Here is a 22,999-nt window from a genome sequence, read left to right on the forward strand (position 1 = left end):
GATCCTTTTCTGTACAAGAACATGACGAATCATCCAATATATACACTTCTGAAGCTGGTGTTCCGCAAGGCACTGTTCTGGGTCCAGTTTTGTATACAATTTTCACAGCTGACCTACCTACAACAAACGCTCTTTAGATAGCAACATATATAATGATACCGCAATCATTGCCACGAACACTGACCCACAAGTTGCATTCAACCTACATCAAGAAGAACTCGGTCTAATTGAAGTATGACTTCAAAAGTGGACAATAATAGTGAACAAGCAAAAGTCAGTGCAAGTTACATTTTCTCTGAGACCGGGAACTTGTCCTGCAGTCACACTAAACGGTCATGCTATACCTGTTAATGAATCGGTAAAATACCTAGGTGTTCACCTTGATCAGCGGCTTACTTGGAAACAGCACATCAAGTCGAAACAAGAACAGCTCAAGGCGAAAACCAAGAAAATCTATTAGCTGTTAGAACCACGTTCTGAACTTAGTCTTGGGAACAAATTAAGGTTATATAAGGCCAGCATGGACCTACGCACTGCAGTTATGGGGTTATGGGACGCTCAGAATTATCTCATGTGCTCCCTGGTATGCGACTAACTATATTATCTACAAAGATTTTAAGCTATCCCTTGTTAAAGAACAAATTCAACTATAAGCAACAAGTAAGAAAGCTCTAGTCGGGGTGCCCGACTACGAGATACCCTGATCCCAGTCCTCTGAGTTTTTTAATATTTTCCGTAGTTCATATCGAGTATTCAACAAAAAAAAGAAAACAAATAAAAACGACATTGCACGACCAGGTTTCGAACCCGGACTGTTTGCGTAAACGTGCACCAACTCTACCAACACCGCCACTTCATAATTTAAAAAAAAAAAAACAATAAAAAAAATCTCGTCGCCGCGAGGATTGAACCCGAGACTAAACGCTAACGAGCGCCGCCTCTACCAACGCAGCCACTGCACCTCTTGCAAGAAGAGTTGCAAATTTGAAGTTAAGTAGCAGCCAATTATTCAGCACAATTCAATCGCAATTTCGATTCTTGGAATAGAAAAGAATACACGCATTTGAATCCATGTGTGCACACTCATAGGAAAAATGAGTGCGCGTGGCGCTGCTGACATGTGCTTTTGCAAATTGGCCAAACGTTTTGTTTAATAACTTCTGTTTTACTAAATGGATTTTAATGAAATTTTCAGCATATGATCTACATATCCAATTGGCTTAGTTGAGATGCAAACGCCTTCAGATAATGGCCCTAGTTCCAACTAAACTTAAATTTTAAGAATTTGGGGATATTTGGAGCCAGTATCCAAAATCCAAAAAAAACCAAAATTGCATAAAATATACATAAAAATAAATACAAAATTTGAATTCTCTAGCTCTTAAGGCGTTCGAGATATAATTTATTTACTGCATTTCAATAAAGTTTTTATTCGATAACAATTAAATGCGAATAGTTATCGAATATTTGAAACAAACTTGACCTGCGCATGCTATACACAGACCTACAAAAAATTTCGTCTCTAGCTCTTATAGATGCTGAGATCCACGCGTTCACACATACGGACAGACGGACAGACAGACAGACGGACAGGGCTTAATCGACTCGGCTTGTCGTCCTGATCAAGAATATATATACTTTATGGGGTCTGCCACGCCTCCTTCTGCCTGTTACATACATTTGCACAAAACCATTATACCCTGATTTCCCATTTTCAATGGGATCAGGGTATAAAAAGATACATGAATAGGCTACATAACCACGATATTGCTTTAACACTAAGACTACTGGACAACTCAAGCAACATAGGCGACATAAAAGATTTCATGTCCTAGACCTGCCCTGCAGAACTATATAAATATGTATAAGATGTAGTAGGTTATGTAATATTATTGTTAAAAAACTTGTTTATTGTCTAGTATAAGACAGATTGCAAATAAAAACAGCAAAAATTAAAAATAAATAAAATAATTATATTATAAGTGCAATTCAAAGACCAAATATTCCGCAAAAAGCAATGTATAAAATATACGTAAAGCTGTCCCCCTGAATAGGAATTTAGAAACTCATAATTTAGGTACTTAGGTACTGTTGATTCCCTCAGTAACTTTGTTGTTAAGTATAGAGTTCTTAACTGTAAAACGTACGTCGCCAGTATGAGTGCATTTAAAATTTGTGGGCCAGTACCATTACGCGATGCCCCGCGTGGAAAGCATAACAGTAAGTCAATAATTGAATATTTAAGTTTATAGCCTAAGACTTTAGAATATATATGAGCGTATATATATAATATATCGTTTTAGAATTCAAATGAATGTATATGAAGGATTTAGCACCAATAGTGTTCAAAATTTATTAGATTTTGTCAGATCTGATTTTCGACACCCCTATTGTGATTTAGATTACATAGATTTTTCGTCGATCTGTATAGCATCTTAACAGTAATTCAAAAGTCAGTTGGTAGTTATAGCTCTGAAACTATTTTAGATAACACGTGTAATTAATAACTAATAGAAATAGGTGCCGATTATTTGAAGCAAACGTGCTAAAACGTACTAAAATTGCAAGTCATAGTTCTTAGGATAACTAAGGCTACTCAGCCCATCACCTAGGTATAAATATGTTAACAAAATCAATTAATGCTATTGTCCAATTTCCAAAGAGGTATACAAATGCACAGCATCTTCAACCAAGTAAAACTTGGGATTACAATTGTTATAATACGGAGCTAAAAGTATGCTCTTTTCACAATATAAAATTCCTAAGCGAATACTTAACACAATTTGACTTTTATTTATTTTATATCAGCGACATGACCTATACGTTTGAATTGACATACATAACCACTTAAACATATACAGAATATATTTACAGCAAGATTTATAATGAGATATTGCGATATATAAAGAAACCGATTCACATGCTTGATTTTATTGCCTATAAATGTTCCTGTAAATAAAAGTGCAATAGGTAATATCATTGAGACAATGTTACTCTGAATTTTTTGCTGCTCCTTAAGATAAAATACCTCGATTATTACGCATAGAAAACCGGGAATAAAAAGAGAATTTGAAACATAGCATGATAAGATATAACCTAAAATTGAAGCTACAAAAATGTGAATCCTACATCTTATAAATTTATTGGGGGTATCACTGGTACTGCTTGACGAAAAGGTTGCTGTTGAAAAAAAAAGTTGTTCCTGGGGTGATCCACTTCCTATAGGAACATTTGGCTCGACTTCTGGATCTGAGTAATCCAGCACTTCTGTTGCTCCACAATCTGTAATACAAATGCAAATATTAGTTTTCGGGAACGTAATATATATTGTATATTTACAAATCATATAGAAAAGGCTTAGCGGTAACATTAGATCTAGTTAGAAAACAACTTGATCCAATTTATTCACACAATATACTAGTATGGATATGTATTATTAAATATATATATAAGAAAGTATTACATATTTATCGTATGGAAATGTCATACCCGTAAGATTGGTCTCAGTTGTTTTAACTCCACCATTTAATTTTTCTAAACGAGCTTTAGCAGATTCTAAAATTTTTTTTCGACGAGCTTCTCGCCGTAATTCTATACAACTTGATGCGGAATCTCGTTCCGCAGGCGATTCCATTTGACTTGAATTTAATTATCTCGAACAATTGTGAAAATGCTGCAAACGTTAGTACTCAGAAAGGACTAATAGATAATACTTTTAATAAATGTAGTAGAGTCAACATAACGTCTAAAACCGGGCAGCAGTAACAGTTCCACAGTTACAGTATCAATTATAATATCAGTCTCCGATACTTCGACTCAACGTCAGAAAATATTGTTTAGGCGGCCAATATTAATGATTTACAGATACCCTTTTAATAAAAAGAAAACATTTTTTTGTTGTTATTCGTTTGATAATAATGCATTGCTAAAGATCTGTGATTTATATAATGAATATAACGAAAAAGAACAGATAATAAAATGTTAAAGAAAAAAATAAAGATAAGAAAAAAGCACAAGAAAATAAATTAAAATAAATTTTTTTAGTTTTTTCTTAATTTACATTTTTACTATTGTTATTTGTACCATTTTACGATTTTATATATAGTGAAGTTTCGGGTTTCTGTTTGTGAGTAATGACCCCATCTTCTTATTCCTGGAGTTGAAACACTACTTTTTAACCAGAACGCATCTAGTTACGTATAAAACCGTTTTGTAAAGAACGACGTACCCCAGATTCATATACCGTATCGTTACATTAGCTTAGCTTTGTATGTTTCTGTGATTCTGTTCACCAGGATGTTTTTGGTTGGTCAGCTCGTGTTAACAGCAGTTAGCAACACGTTGTCAGTTGGTCAGTCCTAAATACGCTATGCAGTAAGTGAATCTCTATTGATGATATATCTCACGAAAGCAGGTTAATTGTCCAGTCCGCGCAGACGCTCCACAGAGGGAACAGGAACAGATCATATTTAAAAAAGTTGCAATGTCAATTCGATTAATATGGGCATAACCCAAATTACAATATTTAATTAGAAATAAGCCCACTTTTGGAATTGATGGCTCTAGTACTGCGCTTATAATCCAATTATTTTGTTTTCCAAGAGGAAGATTTATAAAAATTGAGAGTTATATGAGTGGTGCATTCCATTTGACTTTATAAAGATTTTATCAGAAAAGAATTGTATTTTGTCATGATATTCTTTATTCTCATATATCTAGCCATAGTCATGTAATATGCGACCACATTGATGAATTTTCAAAAGTAATTCTTTTTGCTTCTTTGAAGTTCAAAAAAAAAAAAGATTTGTTTTGGACCAGCTCGTTTGAAACAATTAATAGGATAAAGTTTAACACAAAGATGGATATGAAAGAGTATTAATTATTGTCTAGTATCTTTTTATATGTTTTATATATTTCGTAAAAATTTTCTTTATATATAATAATAGTACATGGCGATCTTGTAAATTAATCGACAAAAAGGGAAGTTTTTAAATTAATCGACTAAACGGAACCACAATTGAATAATAATAATAACAATATTATTACTATAATCTTAACTTCAATAACGTTGCTTTTTATAACGCCCAATAATGTGAACTGCTTAAGTAACAAAATCACGATAAGTATAAAATGCACAAGAGCACACTAACAAATAAATTAAGCTTCTGATATTGGTTCTCAATCCAGTTCAATTGAAGTTCAAAACGAACTAATTCAAAACAATTCGATATAACTCTAATTAACATTGTAAGTAGATTGAATCACCCTGTGGCTTTCATATTAGACATTATTGACAGATAAGTCGAGAATTTAACTAAAAGTGCATGGGCTATTCCTATTTTTTATTAGAATTTATGATCGTAAGCTAGTTATTTCAAATACTCTATTTGTGATTAATTGGTGATATATGTATGTATGTACAAACGGTCATAAATTAACTAAAACTTCTGTAACGAAAATGTTGACATTTCCAAATCAAATAATAATCGCTATGAAAACAGCCCAAAATTAAAAAAAATCTGTGTTACATTTAAAAAAGGCGATAGAAAGGAGTTGGAGTGTGTTGCATGTATGTATATACATTAATTTGGTTTAAAGCATTTATATACACATATAATTGTAGTTTATATGCACGTATGGAAAAGTGTCCTATGTTCTTTAACACATTAAGTATTTGTTGATAATCACTGTTCCAAAAGACTGTTGATGTCTTATATACAAACTATGTTTCGTTTAAGCTGTCATATATTTATTTATATACATATATATATTATATATATTGTATATATATATATACATACATATATATATATATATATATATATATATATATATGTATATATTAATATTACACATACAAGTTTCTTATGTACTTTGGCAGCGGTATACATGCGTATGCATGTGTTTGTATACAGATGCAGTGTATATTAAAATATGTTTAAATTATAATGTGTATCTAATTTACAGGTTGTGTATAATTTATTGTTAAAAATGAATGTAAGTGAACCGTTTAAATATGTACATGAGTATAGGCATAAAGAAGTATGGATTCTGGTAGCTTAATGTATGTAAGTAAACATATAACTTAAAAGAACGTATGTTGCTGAATGTATGTTATTCATTGATCAATTATTTACTATTACTAATAAATAATAATGACAGCCAAGAAGAATATTACCAAGTTCGGAAAACGATTGGAATTACATTGGTTTTCAATACATATAAACTTCAACTACTTTTTTCAACTATTAACTTTTATTATCAGCATTACATATAATTTAGGAATAAACTTAATATTATCTAAATTATATAGATACACATGTTTCCATTTTGTGTGTTACTCTGAAAACGCACCTATTATAACGACATAGAAAGCTTATATCCAAATAAAAGTATTTATTCAAATTCTTAGTTCCGTAAGTTTGGTGTAGTTAATTTAAACACAAATTGCACCTCGTTAAAATTAAAAAATATAGATAATGATCACAAATAAGTTAAGATCAGACATGACTTTCTCTTGTTAAATGCCCTTAACTCTTATATACATATGTATTAGTACACTTTGAATCCGTTAAAATTTTAAGGGTCTGATTGTACTTTTATATACCAACCAATAAAATCGACGACAAAATGTACATGATTTTTATGATATTAAGAAACATTTTATATAATTCTTTAAATATATTTGCGTTATCCTACCAAGTCAAGAATTATTCTGTTAATTAAAATACCATGGGTACCCTAAACTGAGACTAAAAACAGTGCGCTATCATGGACAACTAGGCTAGTAAACACGAAGTTTTTTAAAAAATTCTTGGTTTTTTATTTATCAAGAATATAATAATATAAAAATATTAGAACTCGACATCGGTTTTAATAAATTTGATACGTTATTGCTACAGGCAGAACTGTGCTTTAGACCCCAATTTGTAAGTTTTCTCATATCCATTTCTCATCACCGATAAAAATGACTACAGCATTTTTTTGTATAAACATAAACAACACTTGCTCATATTTTATCCCAGTCAAAAGATTTATGTATTGCGTTCGACATTTATCCAAGTCAAAGGATTTATGTATTACGAGACGCAGAAGAGTTTGGCAATCTTTCTTATAGGCAATGTAATAATTTCTGATAATTTAATCTAAATTTTTTCAAATTTATTTCTTTTCAGGTGCTGCATGTTTTCTTTAAAAATGGTTTATACAAATACACTTGTAATAATAAAATTGTAATGAAGGAATATATAAATAATGAAAAAGAAATTAAAACAAATAGTTATAATAACACAAAAATTATAATTTTTAAAAGACAATATCATATTTGGAGAGTAATATGGCAAACACAATCTCCATAATGTCCAATGCGTTACGAAATGTTGTGAGCAAGAAACGCATACGATACAAAGAAAAAGGATTTAATTTGGATCTTTCTTGTAAGCAGTATTTCCATTATTATTCGTAATTCATATATATATCTGACTTTTTTTAAATTATTGAAAGTATAACTTAAACAATTATGGACATTAGTTTTTTTTTTATTATTTAGTAGTTTGTATGTCCTCCCTCATTCTTATTAATATCTATCGTAAGCATTGGTAAAAATTTTGAGACATTTATCAATATTTTAATTAATTCGACTAAGGTCCGTAGAGTGTATAATTGACTTTCACCTTAGTAAACTATCCTGGGAAAAATTTCCCAAATGTTTTAATATGGCTATTGCAGCCTGTAGAGCAATATAACCTTTTTGAGAGCTAATCCACTGTTTCAAATTCCTGGCAAAATTTTCATACTGGAACGTCCACGAATACCACTAAAAAAATTGTGGAAACTCCTTTGACGCACTGTTTTATACAGATTTGCATTCATCTTCATTGTGATGAACTGGAGCTTTCAAGTGCAATAAAACGATATGGCTTCCCAACTTTATTACACCACCTACACAGCAGTGATTGCGAATTTAAATGCATTCCTCTTTCATATGTCGTGGAAATAATAGTTTTAGCCGCCCAGACAATCAAAACTTCCTTTTTTCGTCGGGAATGACTGCAGTATACCACTCCTCGTTTCACGTCATATGCTCTTAGGCAAATCGGAAACGTGCAACTTTATGTAAATTATTAAGAGGGATTTTTTCTCAACACATTGTACCCTGATTTCATTCGCCAAGAGGGGAGAAGTCGATGTAGTCCGATGCTATGATGGCGTTGCCGCATGTTTTTTCCTCCTTTAATATTTTTTAAGTTTTTTGATTATATTATTTACCACATTCTGACTACGGCCAATCATTTGAGGGTTTTCAAGGTCATTTGGTCATGATTCAGTAAAGCCATTTATTTGTCCTATTTCAAACTCGCTCAAAGGTTTTCCAAATCTATTTTTAAAAAAATATATTTTTTTTTAAATTTTTGTATTGATCACGAATTAAAATTAAATAGCTCAAACCTATTCAAATTAGCTAAAAAAAGTCCAATTTTTTTGACAGATCAGAAAATTTCCTTCATAATAATTGATTGGTTTTTTAATATATATATGTTTATATTTAAATCGGAAATATAAATATATTTATATTTAAATCGGAACTTCTGTTCAAGAAATACAGGCATTCTAATTATAAAAGCTTTCGTATTCATTTCACTTATCATAAAGAAATTACTATGTAAAATTTCAGTTAGTCTTTCATTATTATTCCTTATTATTTAGCATATAGTTTACTTTGTTTATTCTTTTTTGTTTTTTTTTTTTATTTTAGATATTTGCCCGAAAATTATTGCGATGGGATATCCTGCGCCGGACATTATCGAAGGCATTTACAGAAATCGCCTTGAGGATGTTTATAAATTTATGGAAGAAAGTCATGGAGGGCATTACAAAATATATAATCTGTGTCAAGAACGGAGCTACGACATAAATAAATTTCATGGGGTAAAATATCAAAAATCGTATACTATCAAACCATAATTAAATATATTTATTTACAGAATGTTGCAACATACCCATTTGAGGATCATAACCCTCCCCCCATTGTACTGATACAACGTTTTTGTGAAGACGTTGAGTCCTGGCTTAATAGAGATCCATTAAATGTCGTAGCTGTGCATTGCAAAGCTGGAAAGGGAAGAACTGGTAAGAAATAAGCGTATAGCATTCATTATCATTTTATTCTATTTATAAGAATAAATACATTAAGTTCATCACTAACGCTAATCACGAAGAAAAGAGTATATTGGATTTCTGTAATGTCTGATATACTGTCTGCCCGTGACTATGTATATTAGACAAGGTGCGAAAATTCCACATTAAAATGAAAAATGTAACAAATGATATGAGTAAAATTGAATGCTAAGCTGAATAAACTGGACACGTAAGACACGGCCGAAAAACATTCAAGCTAAAACAAACGAAGTGAATCAGTGGCAATCCGTATGAACCAGGGGCGGAAAGCAAAAAGTGGCTATAATTTTTGTTGTCTTGATTATGCATAATGCATATAAACCAAAATCGCCACTTCATTTCGACCTGCATCAAATACACACAGTCTTATCGTCTTTTTTTTCTTCGTCCATTTCTTATAACTGCTTGAGTAATTCGGCTTTGCACTTGCACTCGCTTAACTTAATTTAATTAGAATACATTCTATTTGACATTGTGTGTTGAGCTCAACTGAACATTTTTAAGTTATTCAAAACTTTGAAAATTTATATCTCTCAAACGGAAACTGATTTGAATGAAATTAAATTTATGTTACAATGAAATACATCAGTTACGATAAAAATTTCCTGACCTGTATATTTTAATTTAATGCCTTTTATCATTATTTTTATCAGATTGTTTGCAAAAAATTTTCTCTGTAATGATTTAATCTTCGAACAGCCTAAAATTGTCGATTCTCAGCAGATTACAAATAAATCAAGATTAATAATAAATTAACTCATTCACATATTGGCTGCATTTGCAATTTAATTTCGATTTAAAAACTTTTGGAGATGGTATCCAAAATTTAACAAAAATTAAAACTGTTTGAAATTTACACGAATTAAAACAATTTCGGTGACACAAGCTCCAAAGGCATACGACACATAATTAAATAACTTAATTCTTAGGTTCCTATTCGATAACATTGAAACGGAAATAATTATTAATTATTTGAACAAAATTTGATCTTTACAAACCTAAAAAAATTAAAGTCTGAAACTTATAGTCTTGACACGTTCACACATTCGGACTGACAGAAACATATCACACGAAACAAGGGGAAGAACACTAGTTTTTCCCAACGAAACTAAGTGCATTTTGATGGTCTGGATGGCTTTAACTATTATGAACTTTAAACGAAAGGAAAAATACATTTACTACATACATTGCATTTACTTTTATAATTTTTTTAAACAGTTCTATTATCTAAACGTGTTTAATTGAGTCACAAAGAGCAATTTCGATGAATTAAAAAAAAATAAAATTTTCAGACAGGAAACTTAATCATAAGCATAACTAATTAATTTGTTATGTATCGAAATGTATGCCATTATAATCGGAGCTTTCATTGAAGCGATATATTTTTTGGAAAACTTAAGCCTATTCAGTTGAGCTGCAGTGTATATAAAATTACATTAAATTAATAAACTTGAAAATGACATATAAGCCTCTTAGGGCGTGAATTAAAATCTTATATCTTTTAGAATAAGTTTTTTCCCTGGGTTAATTTTTCATATCTTTTTATATTAATCCTTTAACGCATGCTTCGGACATATACGACTTAAAATTCTAAAAAGAAAAAAAACATTTTAAACGCATAATATGTTAGCACATTGCAAGGGATAACAATCGAATATAATCGAATATAAGTGTGCAATGTGCAAGTCAGTAAATTTTTCAAAGCTATAGTTGTTTTCTCCAGGCAATGCAATTGCATTCAAATTTATAACGAATGACGTTGAGATAAACGGATGTGAATGGGTTTAAATCATATTACAGACTGATTAGACTTACTACTGAACAGGCAGAAACGTTATCGAGCTTCATTTTTATGCATATTTCATTAGATTTTTTTTTAAGTTTCGATTTTTTTTATATTGTGGGTGCCGGATATAAACTTTGCAAAATTCTTTAAATTGAAGAACAATTTTTAAATGTAAGTTACTGGCGAAGTCGAACATTTTTTAATTTTTTTTATTTTGATTCGGGCTTGAATCATACCGGGGTCATTCTTAGCCAAAAATATTTAAAGTTTATACTTATACTTAAATACATACTTAAATACATACTTATACTTATATAATATGTGGGTGTGTAAATGCTTGTGTTTGGTGCATGCAACAATGGAAGATATGTAGTATAAGGCCGATCGACGGCTTAAGGTATCTCAGTCCCACATTTTAAAAATTATTAGCAACTCTAAAAGTTAATATATGCTAATATAATAATTGACGGATATTTCTTAATTTAGGATTTTTGAAAAAGTCCTTAAAATACTTCTTAAATTAATGTTCATAAAGCATTTAATGTTGAGTGTTACATAACATTCTTCAAAAAAGCATTCATAAGTTTAAGTTTAATAATTGTTAAATTGTGAATTTACAATTTTCTAGAAACATTTACATACTTATAATTATTTCGATTTGTAAATTTTGTGTTCATTACATTTTAATTTTATAATTCTAAAACATGTTTACTTACCAGGTACAATGATATGTGCATACTTGGTTCATAGTAAATTCCTGAATACAGCAGATGAAGCGTTGGCTTTTTATGATGAAAAACGTACAATAGATCGGAAAGGAGTTACAATTCCATCTCAACGTAGATATGTTCAGTATTATTCAAATTTAATCCCAGATATACATTATGAAGTAGTCAGTCTTTACGTAAGTATCAAATATATACTATAGATCTTTGACAGCTTTCACTAATACGTTTATAGATTTCTGAAATCCGTTTTACTGAGACAAATTACTTGCATAATCTTGGTACAGTGCAATGTTCAATTTTCGACAGGCAAGAGTCTTCAGCAGAAAAACTTAAGGCGCATGTAAGTATGTTGATTTGTTTATCAACAATTCTAATGGTTTGATTTAAATTTATAGATACCATATTTTTTTTCCTGTTTTTATAATTTTTAATTGTATAGTGTATGTATTCTATATTTCCTGATAGCATTTACATTTTCAATATACTGGTTTTAGCGAAAGCATTTTAATGATATTTATACGATAGTAATAGATGTAAAAGTATATATATTTATTATATTGAGAATTACTTAATTTTCACTTTTGGCTATTGTCTGTATCCAGTATATACTTATATAAATATGTAATGTATTTTGTTGGTTGTTGATATGCTTCATAATATTTCTCAATAATTTTCTGATAATGTAGCCAAAATGTTCTGTAAATATAAAACTTAGATTTTTTTACTCCTGTGGTGTACATAATAAAATATAAGACGCAGCAAAGCAAGCTCCTAAACCTATTCATGTACCACTTAAATCGACTAACGAGACACAAAAGTATTTCTCCTTTTCGTCTATACTACTACAAAATTAGACAAAATAACTAATAATTTAATTTAAAAAAATGCTAGTATACGTAATATCCTAAAACCTTATTTTAATTAGAAATGTTGAATATTTCTGTATGCGAAAACCATGCTGTGCACTATAATTAAATCAAAAATTTTTATTTACTCAGGAGCTGAAAACGTGGACAATTGATTTTCAAAAAACTTCAATATTGGATATAACTAATTCGCCTTTAACAGTTTCTGGTGATATCAAAGTTGAACTTACTCAAAAGTCATCAAGAAAGATTATTTGCAGCTTTTGGGTTAATACATTCTTCATGCAAAATGATGCGGGTATGTTTACATTTTACGGATATTAAAAACTTTATAAGTTAAGCTCGAGTTGTACGTTTCAAGTTGTCATATTTAAATGATCTATTCTATATTTTATATTTTGTTTAACAAGCTTTCTAAATGCTTATTGTATGTACACATTTGTTGAATTACTACCTAAAAAAATGTAATAAAAGGAAGTCATTAAAAAAACCCTCTAAAAAGAAATAGCCAAAAATTGAATGTATTTGTATTCCATAGTTGAATATAGAATCTGCAATATTTTATGGGTTAAATATAACCACGTTAACAGGATAAAAATCAAAAAATAAATTTTGTTTTGTACTACAAAATAATATATTAAGGAAAGATTTTGTCTGTTAATGACTTGCAATCTTTTGCCGGAACGCCTCATTGATTCTTACACGGTTTTTATACTTAGATTTACTCTAGCTGTAACTGTAACTGTAAACCTAAATACAAATATGTTCCTTAAAGTATATTTATTTTTCAGTTCGCGTTCCCGACGGAAACACCGTAAAATTTATGCATACCTTAAATAAATCTGAAATTGATGGTGCACATAAAGACAAAGATCATAAATCGTTTTCGGAGGACTTTAAGGTAAATAAATAAAAATATATATATATAAATGTGTTGGTTATGGTTAATAAATCATAGCCGAAAAAATGGTTAAATAGTTACTGTAGTTACTATTCGTCGTAATACTAATGAATACTAAACAGATTGAATGATGGAAAAGTAGGAGCATGAGCAATGATTAATTATTTACGTCATATAAATAAATTATGTAGATTATGACTTTGTTTGTGATCAATATATATATATATATATATATATATATATATATATATATATATATATAAGCATAAGTGTGAGCCTATCGATATGTATCCCCGCATCGATTTGTTAATAAAAAGTTATTTGATTTTATTTTAATAATTAGGTCTTGCACAGTGTTCTTAATGATGTGTGTACTATTAGAATTTGAATTTTACGTATATTAAGGGTATTAATTAACATGTTAAAAACTTAATTATCTGAAGACGTAATATCTAAAATTATATATTTTATTTGTTATTGCAGATCTCTCTCGTATTTATAAAAGAAGAAAAGCGCTCTGACAGTATACGCACTGAACCCTCAGTAGATAACAATAGGAGCAGTAAACAAAGCTCAGAATTTTTTCTTGGTGATAATGATACGAATCTAAATAGTGGGGGTTCTGTTTTAAACTCTCCGTCCTCAAGTCGTTTGTTTGAAGGTCCATTTCATACCAGTGATGAAAGAGGTGAAACTCAATCTCACCTAATAGCACATAACAGAAAACTTGTAAGTATAATGTGTTAGAAAAGTAACTAAACTCTAAGGCTTTTTTTTTTTTAGATTAAAAATCAACATAAAAAATCAACTATCTCAAAATTTCCTGCAATGGCATCTAAACGAAAACAATCTTCTTCAAAATGCTTACTAAGCGTTAATAATACCTCGTCAGGCAAGGACAACAAAAAACAGCATATTTTTAATCAGCCGTCCGGTAAACAATTCGATATAGTGCCAACTAAATGGCCTAGTAATATGTATGAAAAAACCTCTGAGGGTCTACGTATATTTGATCGATGTAATATTTCTAACATTTCTGGCGGAGATAAAATTTTCGAACAGAAGTCACACAATACTTGCAAACGATCATCTTCTGATTTAAATCAGAGTGGGGAAGAAGAAGACGAAGATTGGGAATCCGGTGAGTACGTTTTTTACTTAATAAAACTCAAAATACAATCACTGTATTTTCTATTACAAACAAGTATTCATAATTTGTTTAGTTCTCAATTGACAAGAGTTACCGTCAGAAAAAAAAAACTTAAAAAAATTATTTTACAAGAAATATAAGTCAGAAGTCTGATAACATTGCCATTATCCATAGGGCTATTGAATTGATCTTTTGGTTAAAATAGTCTATTTATAACGAATTTATGTTGTTATAAACAATTATTGTTTATTTGTCAATTTTTAGATGTGTATTGCAATTTTAATTTAAAGATTTGTTAAAGCGTTGGCCTACCTCATTGTATTGATTCTGTTCACCCGCTGTTCACCCGCGATTAACAGATTCTAAATGAGAAGAATGCCAAAAATTACAACTGCCAAGTTTTTTAAGGCTGCTCGGAAGCGCAACTCACTTCATGAATATCGGTCATTTGACAGTTAGTAGAGTGTGACACTGCGTAGAGTGTGACGGACATAGCTAACATTATCAGGAAATAGCGTCGTTGCGGCTTTGGTCAGCGCTTTCTCAGCATTATTCAAGAAAATATTGTAGAGTCAGGAACACTCTGCTATTTGGTTTACTTATTCAAGGTGTTTTTCTGTGATTAGTATGACTACTTTAGTGCATTCTCTATCGTAATAATAGCTTTGACAAGCCTTAGGCTTTCTTGAATAGTTCTTTAACGTGTGATTCTATCCGGTCCTGCTGTTCTTGGGCCTAAAGGTTTTGGAAGATGTCAGTATTTTATCTTCTGTGATATAGATATGATCAATGGTTACATCTAGAAAGACTTACATGAAGTCTGGTCCATTGGTAGATAGAAGTCTATATGGAAAGAGCTTCTATAGACAGTAGATCTATAAAACTGATAGACCCCGATTGCTTGTCGTTTGATTGCACGTACGCTTGAGCTGGTCAGCAGCATCCGTCTTATCCGGATGTTGCATACATCAAATAGTATCTTGGGCTTTTAACCCAGAAATCACAACAGTGGACAGAACAGCCACAACAAATTTTAGTTTGAGTGCTCCGGTATACTGCTAAATTGGAGGAGGGCATACAACTCCACTCCATTGTAGAGTTATATTTAAAATATATTTCTAGTAGTTTGGTCATGGGGATAATTGACTTGTGAAGGCTTCACTTTCATCGCCTGAATGACACCCGGGACTTATTGGGCCAGTTGTACTTCCGAATTAACTTCTTATAAAACTAGTTTTATCTTATTTATAACACAATATTTTGTTAGCCAGCACAATTCAAATATTTATCGAAAAAATTATTAACGTTAAAATACTGTTACTGTTTCAATTCTCAACGTTTATTTCAATAATTCTTATATTAAGAATTGGTATTTTTGTATAAAGCACTTTAAAAACTGTAATTAATATAATTTATTCACATTATGTTTTTTAAGAAAAATATATTATATAGTAAAATGTATGTATTAAAGTCATACAATGATGAAATGGACTAGCAGATTCGAAATGCTTTTAAATATTCTCAGACTTTAACTCAACCCAACTGATACAAATCAGGCGTCATTTTTGAGCTATTGTAGAAAAACTCAACAGTGTTCGCGGCGCTCTGTGTTACTCTTAAGTAAAAAGTAAATCAATGTGTTTCATATATATTAATATATGTCCAAATTTGGGCATATATAACAAATAGGTAATGTGATGAAGAATTATTTCGGTTTACTCGCGCACTTTTATTATTTAATATTTAACGAATTATATTTAAAATATAATACTAATAATATTAAGGGCTGTTTCGGTACGATTTCTTTTAAAATATGTGGACAGTAAATTCCATACCTCGCAGTTTTATTACACCTACTCCCGATTTCCCTCGGAAATATGTTAAATCTTCTTGAAAAACAAGAGGTCAACATAAGCTTCGAATATTGTTTAAATCTACAGCAACATGACGTATCACCAAAAAAACGATTACAGTGTCTACCGCACTTTAAATGAAATGATTTAAAAAAAATCCAAGTCAGAAGAGGGAGAGTGAAATCTTATTTAAAAGCATAGGTTATGTAGTGGCCAAAATTGTGGACTTAATATCAATATTGTAAGTTGTTATACGATTGAATCAGCTATCTGAAATTAGAGTTCGTTATGTATTAAAAAGTATATTTGCAGGACCTTAATTTTTATAGCTATGGAGCTAGCCGGCATTGACGTAAGGAATCAGATACCAAAATTTTCTGTTATAAAAAGTTCTATAAATTGTTGCTAAGGCCTGCTGGCTCTACCCTAAGCAGCAAATTCAACAGAAATGTGGTGAGTCTATTTTACCTGTAAAGTGAGATCTAATTTTCAATGGACGAAATTTCACCTATCATTAATCGTATCCGTATTGCATTAATTAATTGTGTCCGAATAAAAACTTAAGGATTTGTGAAATATGAGTATTGTTAATATATATTAAAATAAAATTAAAATGCAATTAAAAATAATAACAAAGGTGGTGGAATGCCTCTATATATATAAATATATATATATTTAAATTGCCCAGCGTAAATTATAACTGTGCTCCGGAATGCCTCTATATATATAAATATATATATATTTAAATTGCCCAGCGTAAATTATAACTGTGCTCCACAAGCAATCTATTGTAACAACATATTTTTATATATTATTATATTATTAAAGTATATCTGATAATAATAGTAGTTGTACAATTTTTGAAATTAAATTCAGATTAAAATTAATATTTATCTATCAGTTATTTTTGCAAGTGTGGTTAAAAAAATATAAACCAGAAAAAAACATAATGGCTGAGTATCTAACTGTACTTCTGTGTACTTCGAACACTTTCGATTCTGATTGTAAAATGTAATCCGCAATGTTGCTGTAAAATTAAGCAGTGAGTCAAGTTAATGTCAATGGAATGCTACCATTGTGTGAAACGTAATATTTCCGTAGCTTGGGAATCCTTCAACTTGGAAGTAACCAAAGCTCATGCCCGTTATTGGGAATGCTGTTCAGATAATGTAATCTACGTGCAAACATAAATGACTACAGTTTAAAATATAATATACATAATCAAGTACATGTATCAAAGTGGGACATAGATACTTTCTTAAATTTAAACCGACTCAATATGAAAATCTTTACGGGATAACAAAATGAATTTACATGTCACATTATACAAGTCTACATATTTTATATTTATAAACGATGACAGGCTGTGGTTCGTATCATACACTTGCAGCCGCTAAGCAGATATATAACTTCATTAATATAGTACACATATGCAATCAAAGCAAATAAGCTTATATTTCTGTATATGTGAGGCTATATTTGATTTTTGGTTCATGTACGTATACAATTGAAAGCTTTTCTTTTTTTTTATGTAAGTGCGCATATCTATAGAGAAATGCGCGCACTTGGGGCTAATTGCCATGGGATTTTGGCAATTCATGACACTTTAACTCTCTTTAATTTAATGGATTTCAATGAAATTTTCGGAACAGGATTCACATATTCCGTTGATTATTTATTATATGTAAAGCTTAGCAAACTTTAGTACAAATTCATTATATTTGATTCTAAATTCTAAATTATATTAATTAATTAATTCTAATTCTAAAAAGTATTCATTAATTTTACCTTGAATTCAATGGATTTAATGGAATTATAATTAAAAAGCAACTTTTCTTTATCTATATGAACAGAAATAATTGCTGTCCGTATAGCAAAATGAAAAAATGATTGGTATTGGGTAAATTTAGAGTTTTTTGTCAATTTCGAAATTAACAAACATTCATTTTTTATATTAAGTTCATATAAATTCAACAAGTTTTTCGAAAACCAAAACTCCTGAAAGTCTGAGTTTAAAAAAATTAACTCATACCTATATATTTCAAATTTTTAATTTCAGATATATATCCGGGGTGATATCTACATCAACATGACAAGAGGTGATAACCCACCACTTCACTTTTTTGGCTGCCATTATGTTATTTATTTATTTTTAAAATGTGAAATACAACAAGCATGTACAGTATATGTTGTTAAAAATAAGCTTAAATCAACAGTTGATTACACATTAATTGTTTTAGTCTAAATTCAAATTATAAGAGTAAAATTTGTAGCTCAAAGGAAACCCCTGCCATTGTATATTTTTATACCTCGTTCCTACAAATAAATAAAGACAAAATGGTATTGTATAGATATGTATATGTTCTCTGTGGCAGATAAATACTTTGAAACTCGCAATTAAAATTTGGGTTAAGTCAATCGTGGTGATACAAATACAATTGTATTGAATATTGCTATTTGTACAAAAATTAAGCTGTGCTTGGCTCAGTTTTAATTATTGTCATTGTTCAAATGACTTTTTATAATTATAATTTTAAATATATATAATTTGGATTTCTCGGCAATTACTTAACTGACTTCTTAATATATATATATATATATATATATATATATATATATATATATATATATATATATATATATATATATGTATGTATGTATTCGTTTAGAAGTATTACGTTAAATATGTAAATTAAGATTTAAATTAAAGTGTTGTACATATAAACTTTAAATTTTTTATAGAAAAAAAAACAAAATTAGAATGCCATCGTTTGAAGTGTTTGTCATATTGGAATTAAAAAGAATAAATACACACATTGATTAAAGTGCTGAATTTCGTGTACTAAAGGAAATTTATAGGTGTACATTTTTGGGTCCGACAGTACAACGAGCTAAATATATTCTATATACATATCTCCAATCATCTATACAAAATAGGCTGTTCGAAACGATTTTTCCTTTTTTTCATTTTTAAAGATACGAGCTTTAACAGTAGAAATAATTTTTACAACACAGATTTGTTTTTTAATTTTAATTAGAACAAAAGACTGGAGTGAACTTTACTGTACACCCTTCTAAAATTATGATTGTTAATTTTTCTGATATAAAAATCGAGCTACTTCTCTGAATTTCATAATTGTAAAGCTTTCTAATGCCCACCATTATTGTCGTTTACTTTTCCAAATAAAGATCTTCTCAATCTTAGATTGCCGTTTTCTTACTTAGAAAACTATAATGCTTCAATGATTAATGAGTAATATTACTTCTTAACTTTTTTGCTCTACATACCCACCACAAAATTCTTTCCTAATATTTAACATAATCTACTTGTGGTTTATCTCCACTTCGACATCTCATCTGAACCTTCTATCCGTTTCTATTCTTTTCTCTTTTAGATTATCTCTGGGAAGTCACTGACCGGCCTTGGCTACAAAATGGTGTATAGTTTTCCGGACGGTCTTATCAGTCTTTCCGCATCGAGTAAGAGATAATCTGAGATCTTATAATGTTACCATATTATAACCTGTTTTCTTGTAGAGGATACAGTAGTATTACCAACATAATTTCCATCTTATTGGTTAAAATTAAAAAGGCAAATATTGTTTTATACAAATTTACATTATCACATGATTAATAAGAAAATTAGTTTTTGTATTAAATTAATAGTAAGTTCTGTCGCCAAGGAACTTAGTGATCGACACTATTTAAGAAAGTAGTAAAATTGTGATATATTACTTATGATTACATATCGACTAATTTAATAGCTTAAAAATAATATTACTGACATTGTAAGAAAACATAGTAATTCCAGATTAGCCTTGTTGCCAACAGTCGTATCGTAATCATTAAAAATTTTCATCAAACTACAAACAAGTATATATATGTTCCGACAGACTGAAAGTAAAACAAAAATTAAAATTAAAACAAGTGACCTTTTAGGAGCCAGAATAGCATATGCATATTTTTTTTTTTCTATGGATTCCTACAATTAGAATACCACCAAGTTTATTATGTGATTACGCCCACAAGAGGAGGGCAAGGTATAAATATCTATATTTTTAACAGTTGTTAAGCTACAATCTTTAAAGTTTGCACGTTGACCACTGATGTCCTCCTTAGAGGAATGCAAATAAATGAAAGTTTAAAAAAATGGGTTGATATAATTTACTTTTTCAATGTCTATAAGGATCATAAATGATAATTATGGAGTCCGTAAAATTAAAGAAAAGCTTATATTTTATCTTCCGCTTACTTTTTCAAATTTATTTATTAACGTCTCGTAACGTCTTAAATTTTCTTTCTGTTTTTTTTTTTTTTTTTTGATTTTCCTCATGCTTTGTGTCAACTTTGGTAACTACCATAAACTCAGCAGTAACGAGGTAACAATTGGGGGCTATTATTTTTTCTCGATTGTTGCATTATTGGAAATTTGTTTAGTAAATCTTGTTTACTTCTGTTATTATTGATCGTGTTTTGAGGTGTTTTCAGTGTTAGCCTGAATAAACATGTCTTAGTTATTAATTTAAAATTTCGCTGTTTCTGTACCATATGTAGATCAAAATTCTTTTCTTTAATATATCAACGATGTAGCTTGCAGAGTCAGTAAAATATGTTGCATATGTAAAACTGATGTGTTTACTGTTCAGCAGTATGTTATGTTATGTTACATTTTTAAAAGGCCTTATTAGTTTTAAATAGCGTCTGAAGATGTAAACAGGCTTTATGGTAAATTTTACCCCTGTATTTGGTAACTTATCTTTGATAAAATACATAAATATGAGCGAATTAACTATTGATTAAAATTTTGTATATTCATTTAAGAGCACACATTTTTAAATTATTTTGATTATTATGGGTGCGCATGTAATAACTGAAGACGTGTGTTCTGTAAGTGACAATCTGCTGTTCTTTTGTTTTATTTCCCTTCACTTTCCTTATCTACGATGTTTGAATTATGTTGCTAGTTATTTCCTAAAACTATGTACACCATTAAAAGAGTGTTTTTTCTCCAAACATTCAGTACTGCAACGGTGCAATATTACCTATTATTTTTACTTTAAGAGCCGTAGAGTTGTTTATGTCCCCTCGTAGAATAGGAAAAATCTTGAAATATTGTTGACATACCTAGTTTTCTTGTTGGTTAATAAAAATCATTGAATTCAAAAGATCCAGACTACTAGATTAATACCTGCATCAAATGTATAAAAGTCAATTAGATAATTATAATTATTACAATCCAATTATACTTTGTTGTTATTGATGTATTTCTAAAGGTCATTTTATATCAAATTATACCAAAGAAAGGAAAAATTTATTAGATAAATAGTTTTATTAATATATATAAGAATTTTAATTAATTCCGATATTTATAACATTTTTTAAAATTATATTGCAGGTGAATCAACATACCTTTAAATAAATTGTATTTTGGACCTACTATACTTGGAGATCTACAGAAATTTTAATTATAGCTGCTAACATTTTATAAATGTATCTGAATTTGTAAATATATAGATTTAAAATAGGTTTAATGATATAAAGTAAATTTCTCTTTGGATGTGTACTTTACGACATAAAGTAAGAAACAAATAAAATTCGTCGTAGTTTGTTATACAAATAAGCAATTTGATTCTTAATTAAAATTTATGAACTGACTAAAATGAAAAATTTTTGCATCTTTAACAGGAATGGTTTTACGTAATTATATGATTATTAATTTTTACCCAAAAATTTAAGAATTACTTTTTTTATAGATAATAGTTTTGAAATTAGTTGATTACGAATTCTATATTATTATCTTGAGAGCTTAAAAGTCGTCACTATGATCTGTGTATCGGACTGTGTATTACTGTTTGCCAAAAAAAATTTCATCTTGCCTAACATTTCATCTAGAAACCAGGAGTTATCTGGCATTAACCTTTAAAGTGAGGTTCGTCTGTCGTGTTCCTGCATCCAGGTCCCACTTACGATCGGGGATAAGTGTTACTATCCATTACCCGTGCGTTTCAATATCGGTGTCCCTGAAAGATCAGTATACTATCTAGTCTAACACCTATATAGCTTACTGTTCTTCGAGTCATTATCAAGTGTCTCCTTCCCCGAAAACAAAAGTACATTGGTTTTTTTTGTTAGCAAGCTCTAAACCTCGGAGCTAAGCCTCGTCAGAGTGTGGATCATGACTTGGGTAAGTTTTTGTTGACGCTCTCACTGGAGATGATGATGGTAGCTTTGTTATCTGCATATCAAACTTGAAACGTATATTTAGGCATATCCAGTCCTAAGATCGAGCCTTGTACACTGTCCAGTCTCTGTATATCGTTTCGTACCAGTCTGCATAGCTACAGCAGCACTCAATCCTGTAAGTAACTCCTGATTGTGCCTATTAAATATTGTGGTATATGGAAACGATCCTCCAAGAAAGCTAGCAGGACGGTCCACCTATCACGTCTCCTAAAATACTTCAACGGTAGCATCCAGTGTGAATTTTTGAGCATTGAATCCATGCTGTATGGGACTAAGTCCGGCAAAAACTTCTGCT

The 22,999-nt window shown here is 30.0% G+C and overlaps 2 protein-coding genes and 1 long non-coding RNA gene across 8 annotated transcripts; 1 reads left to right on the top strand and 2 right to left on the bottom strand.

The window, feature by feature from the left end:
• Positions 1-2,779: 2,779 nt before the first annotated feature.
• On the bottom strand, positions 2,780-3,720 carry LOC111594668. Its single transcript, XM_023308075.2, has 2 exons — positions 3,490-3,720; positions 2,780-3,282 (listed from the first exon to the last, which is right to left on the bottom strand). Exons 1-2 carry the CDS (start codon positions 3,632-3,634, stop codon positions 2,795-2,797), a joined length of 633 nt encoding a protein of 210 aa, XP_023163843.2. The 5' UTR covers positions 3,635-3,720; the 3' UTR covers positions 2,780-2,794.
• A 3,532-nt stretch (positions 3,721-7,252) lies between these two features.
• LOC111594667 (phosphatidylinositol 3,4,5-trisphosphate 3-phosphatase and dual-specificity protein phosphatase PTEN) lies at positions 7,253-21,937 on the top strand. 5 transcript variants are annotated; one of them, XR_002751137.2, is made up of 12 exons: positions 7,253-7,436; positions 8,756-8,928; positions 8,985-9,129; positions 11,683-11,867; positions 11,924-12,031; positions 12,690-12,855; positions 13,349-13,458; positions 13,942-14,187; positions 14,242-14,599; positions 16,549-16,702; positions 16,774-16,914; positions 18,521-18,748. XR_002751137.2 is itself a non-coding variant. In XM_023308072.2 (11 exons), exons 1-10 carry the CDS (start codon positions 7,337-7,339, stop codon positions 19,904-19,906), a joined length of 1,641 nt encoding a protein of 546 aa, XP_023163840.2. In that variant the 5' UTR covers positions 7,253-7,336; the 3' UTR covers positions 19,907-19,941; positions 21,857-21,935. The 5 variants fall into 5 exon arrangements, 4 of the variants coding, with proteins under 4 accessions (XP_023163840.2, XP_023163841.2, XP_023163842.2 ...); XM_023308072.2 differs by lacking the exons at positions 16,549-16,702; positions 16,774-16,914; positions 18,521-18,748 and adding exons at positions 19,857-19,941; positions 21,857-21,935; XM_023308073.2 differs by lacking the exons at positions 16,549-16,702; positions 16,774-16,914; positions 18,521-18,748 and adding an exon at positions 21,857-21,937.
• LOC111594669 lies at positions 7,565-11,756 on the bottom strand. 2 transcript variants are annotated; one of them, XR_002751138.1, is made up of 3 exons: positions 11,680-11,756; positions 9,000-9,111; positions 7,565-8,377 (listed from the first exon to the last, which is right to left on the bottom strand). It is a non-coding gene; the product is annotated as an uncharacterized LOC111594669 (long non-coding RNA). The 2 variants fall into 2 exon arrangements; XR_002751139.2 differs by lacking the exon at positions 11,680-11,756 and adding an exon at positions 9,788-9,944.
• Positions 21,938-22,999: the final 1,062 nt, after the last annotated feature.

Source organism: Drosophila hydei, unplaced genomic scaffold (genome assembly GCF_003285905.1).
Source record: "Drosophila hydei strain 15085-1641.00,03,60 unplaced genomic scaffold, DhydRS2 tig00000149-arrow-pilon, whole genome shotgun sequence".
In the NCBI taxonomy this organism is placed as follows: Eukaryota; Metazoa; Arthropoda; class Insecta; order Diptera; family Drosophilidae; genus Drosophila; species Drosophila hydei.

Bases quoted from the DNA above. Each gene is read 5' to 3' on its own strand.
- LOC111594668 (XM_023308075.2), bottom strand. From the start codon at position 3,634: ATGGAATCGCCTGCGGAACGAGATTCCGCATCAAGTTGTATAGAATTA. The intron at 3,283-3,489 runs GTATGACATTTC...TTTGTATTACAG, and splicing joins AACTGAGACCAATCTTACGG to ATTGTGGAGCAACAGAAGTG.
- LOC111594667 (XM_023308071.2), top strand. From the start codon at position 7,337: ATGGCAAACACAATCTCCATAATGTCCAATGCGTTACGAAATGTTGTG. The intron at 14,188-14,241 runs GTAAGTATAATG...TTTTTTTTTTAG, and splicing joins TAGCACATAACAGAAAACTT to ATTAAAAATCAACATAAAAA. The intron at 14,600-16,431 runs GTGAGTACGTTT...ATATGTGGACAG, and splicing joins AGACGAAGATTGGGAATCCG to TAAATTCCATACCTCGCAGT.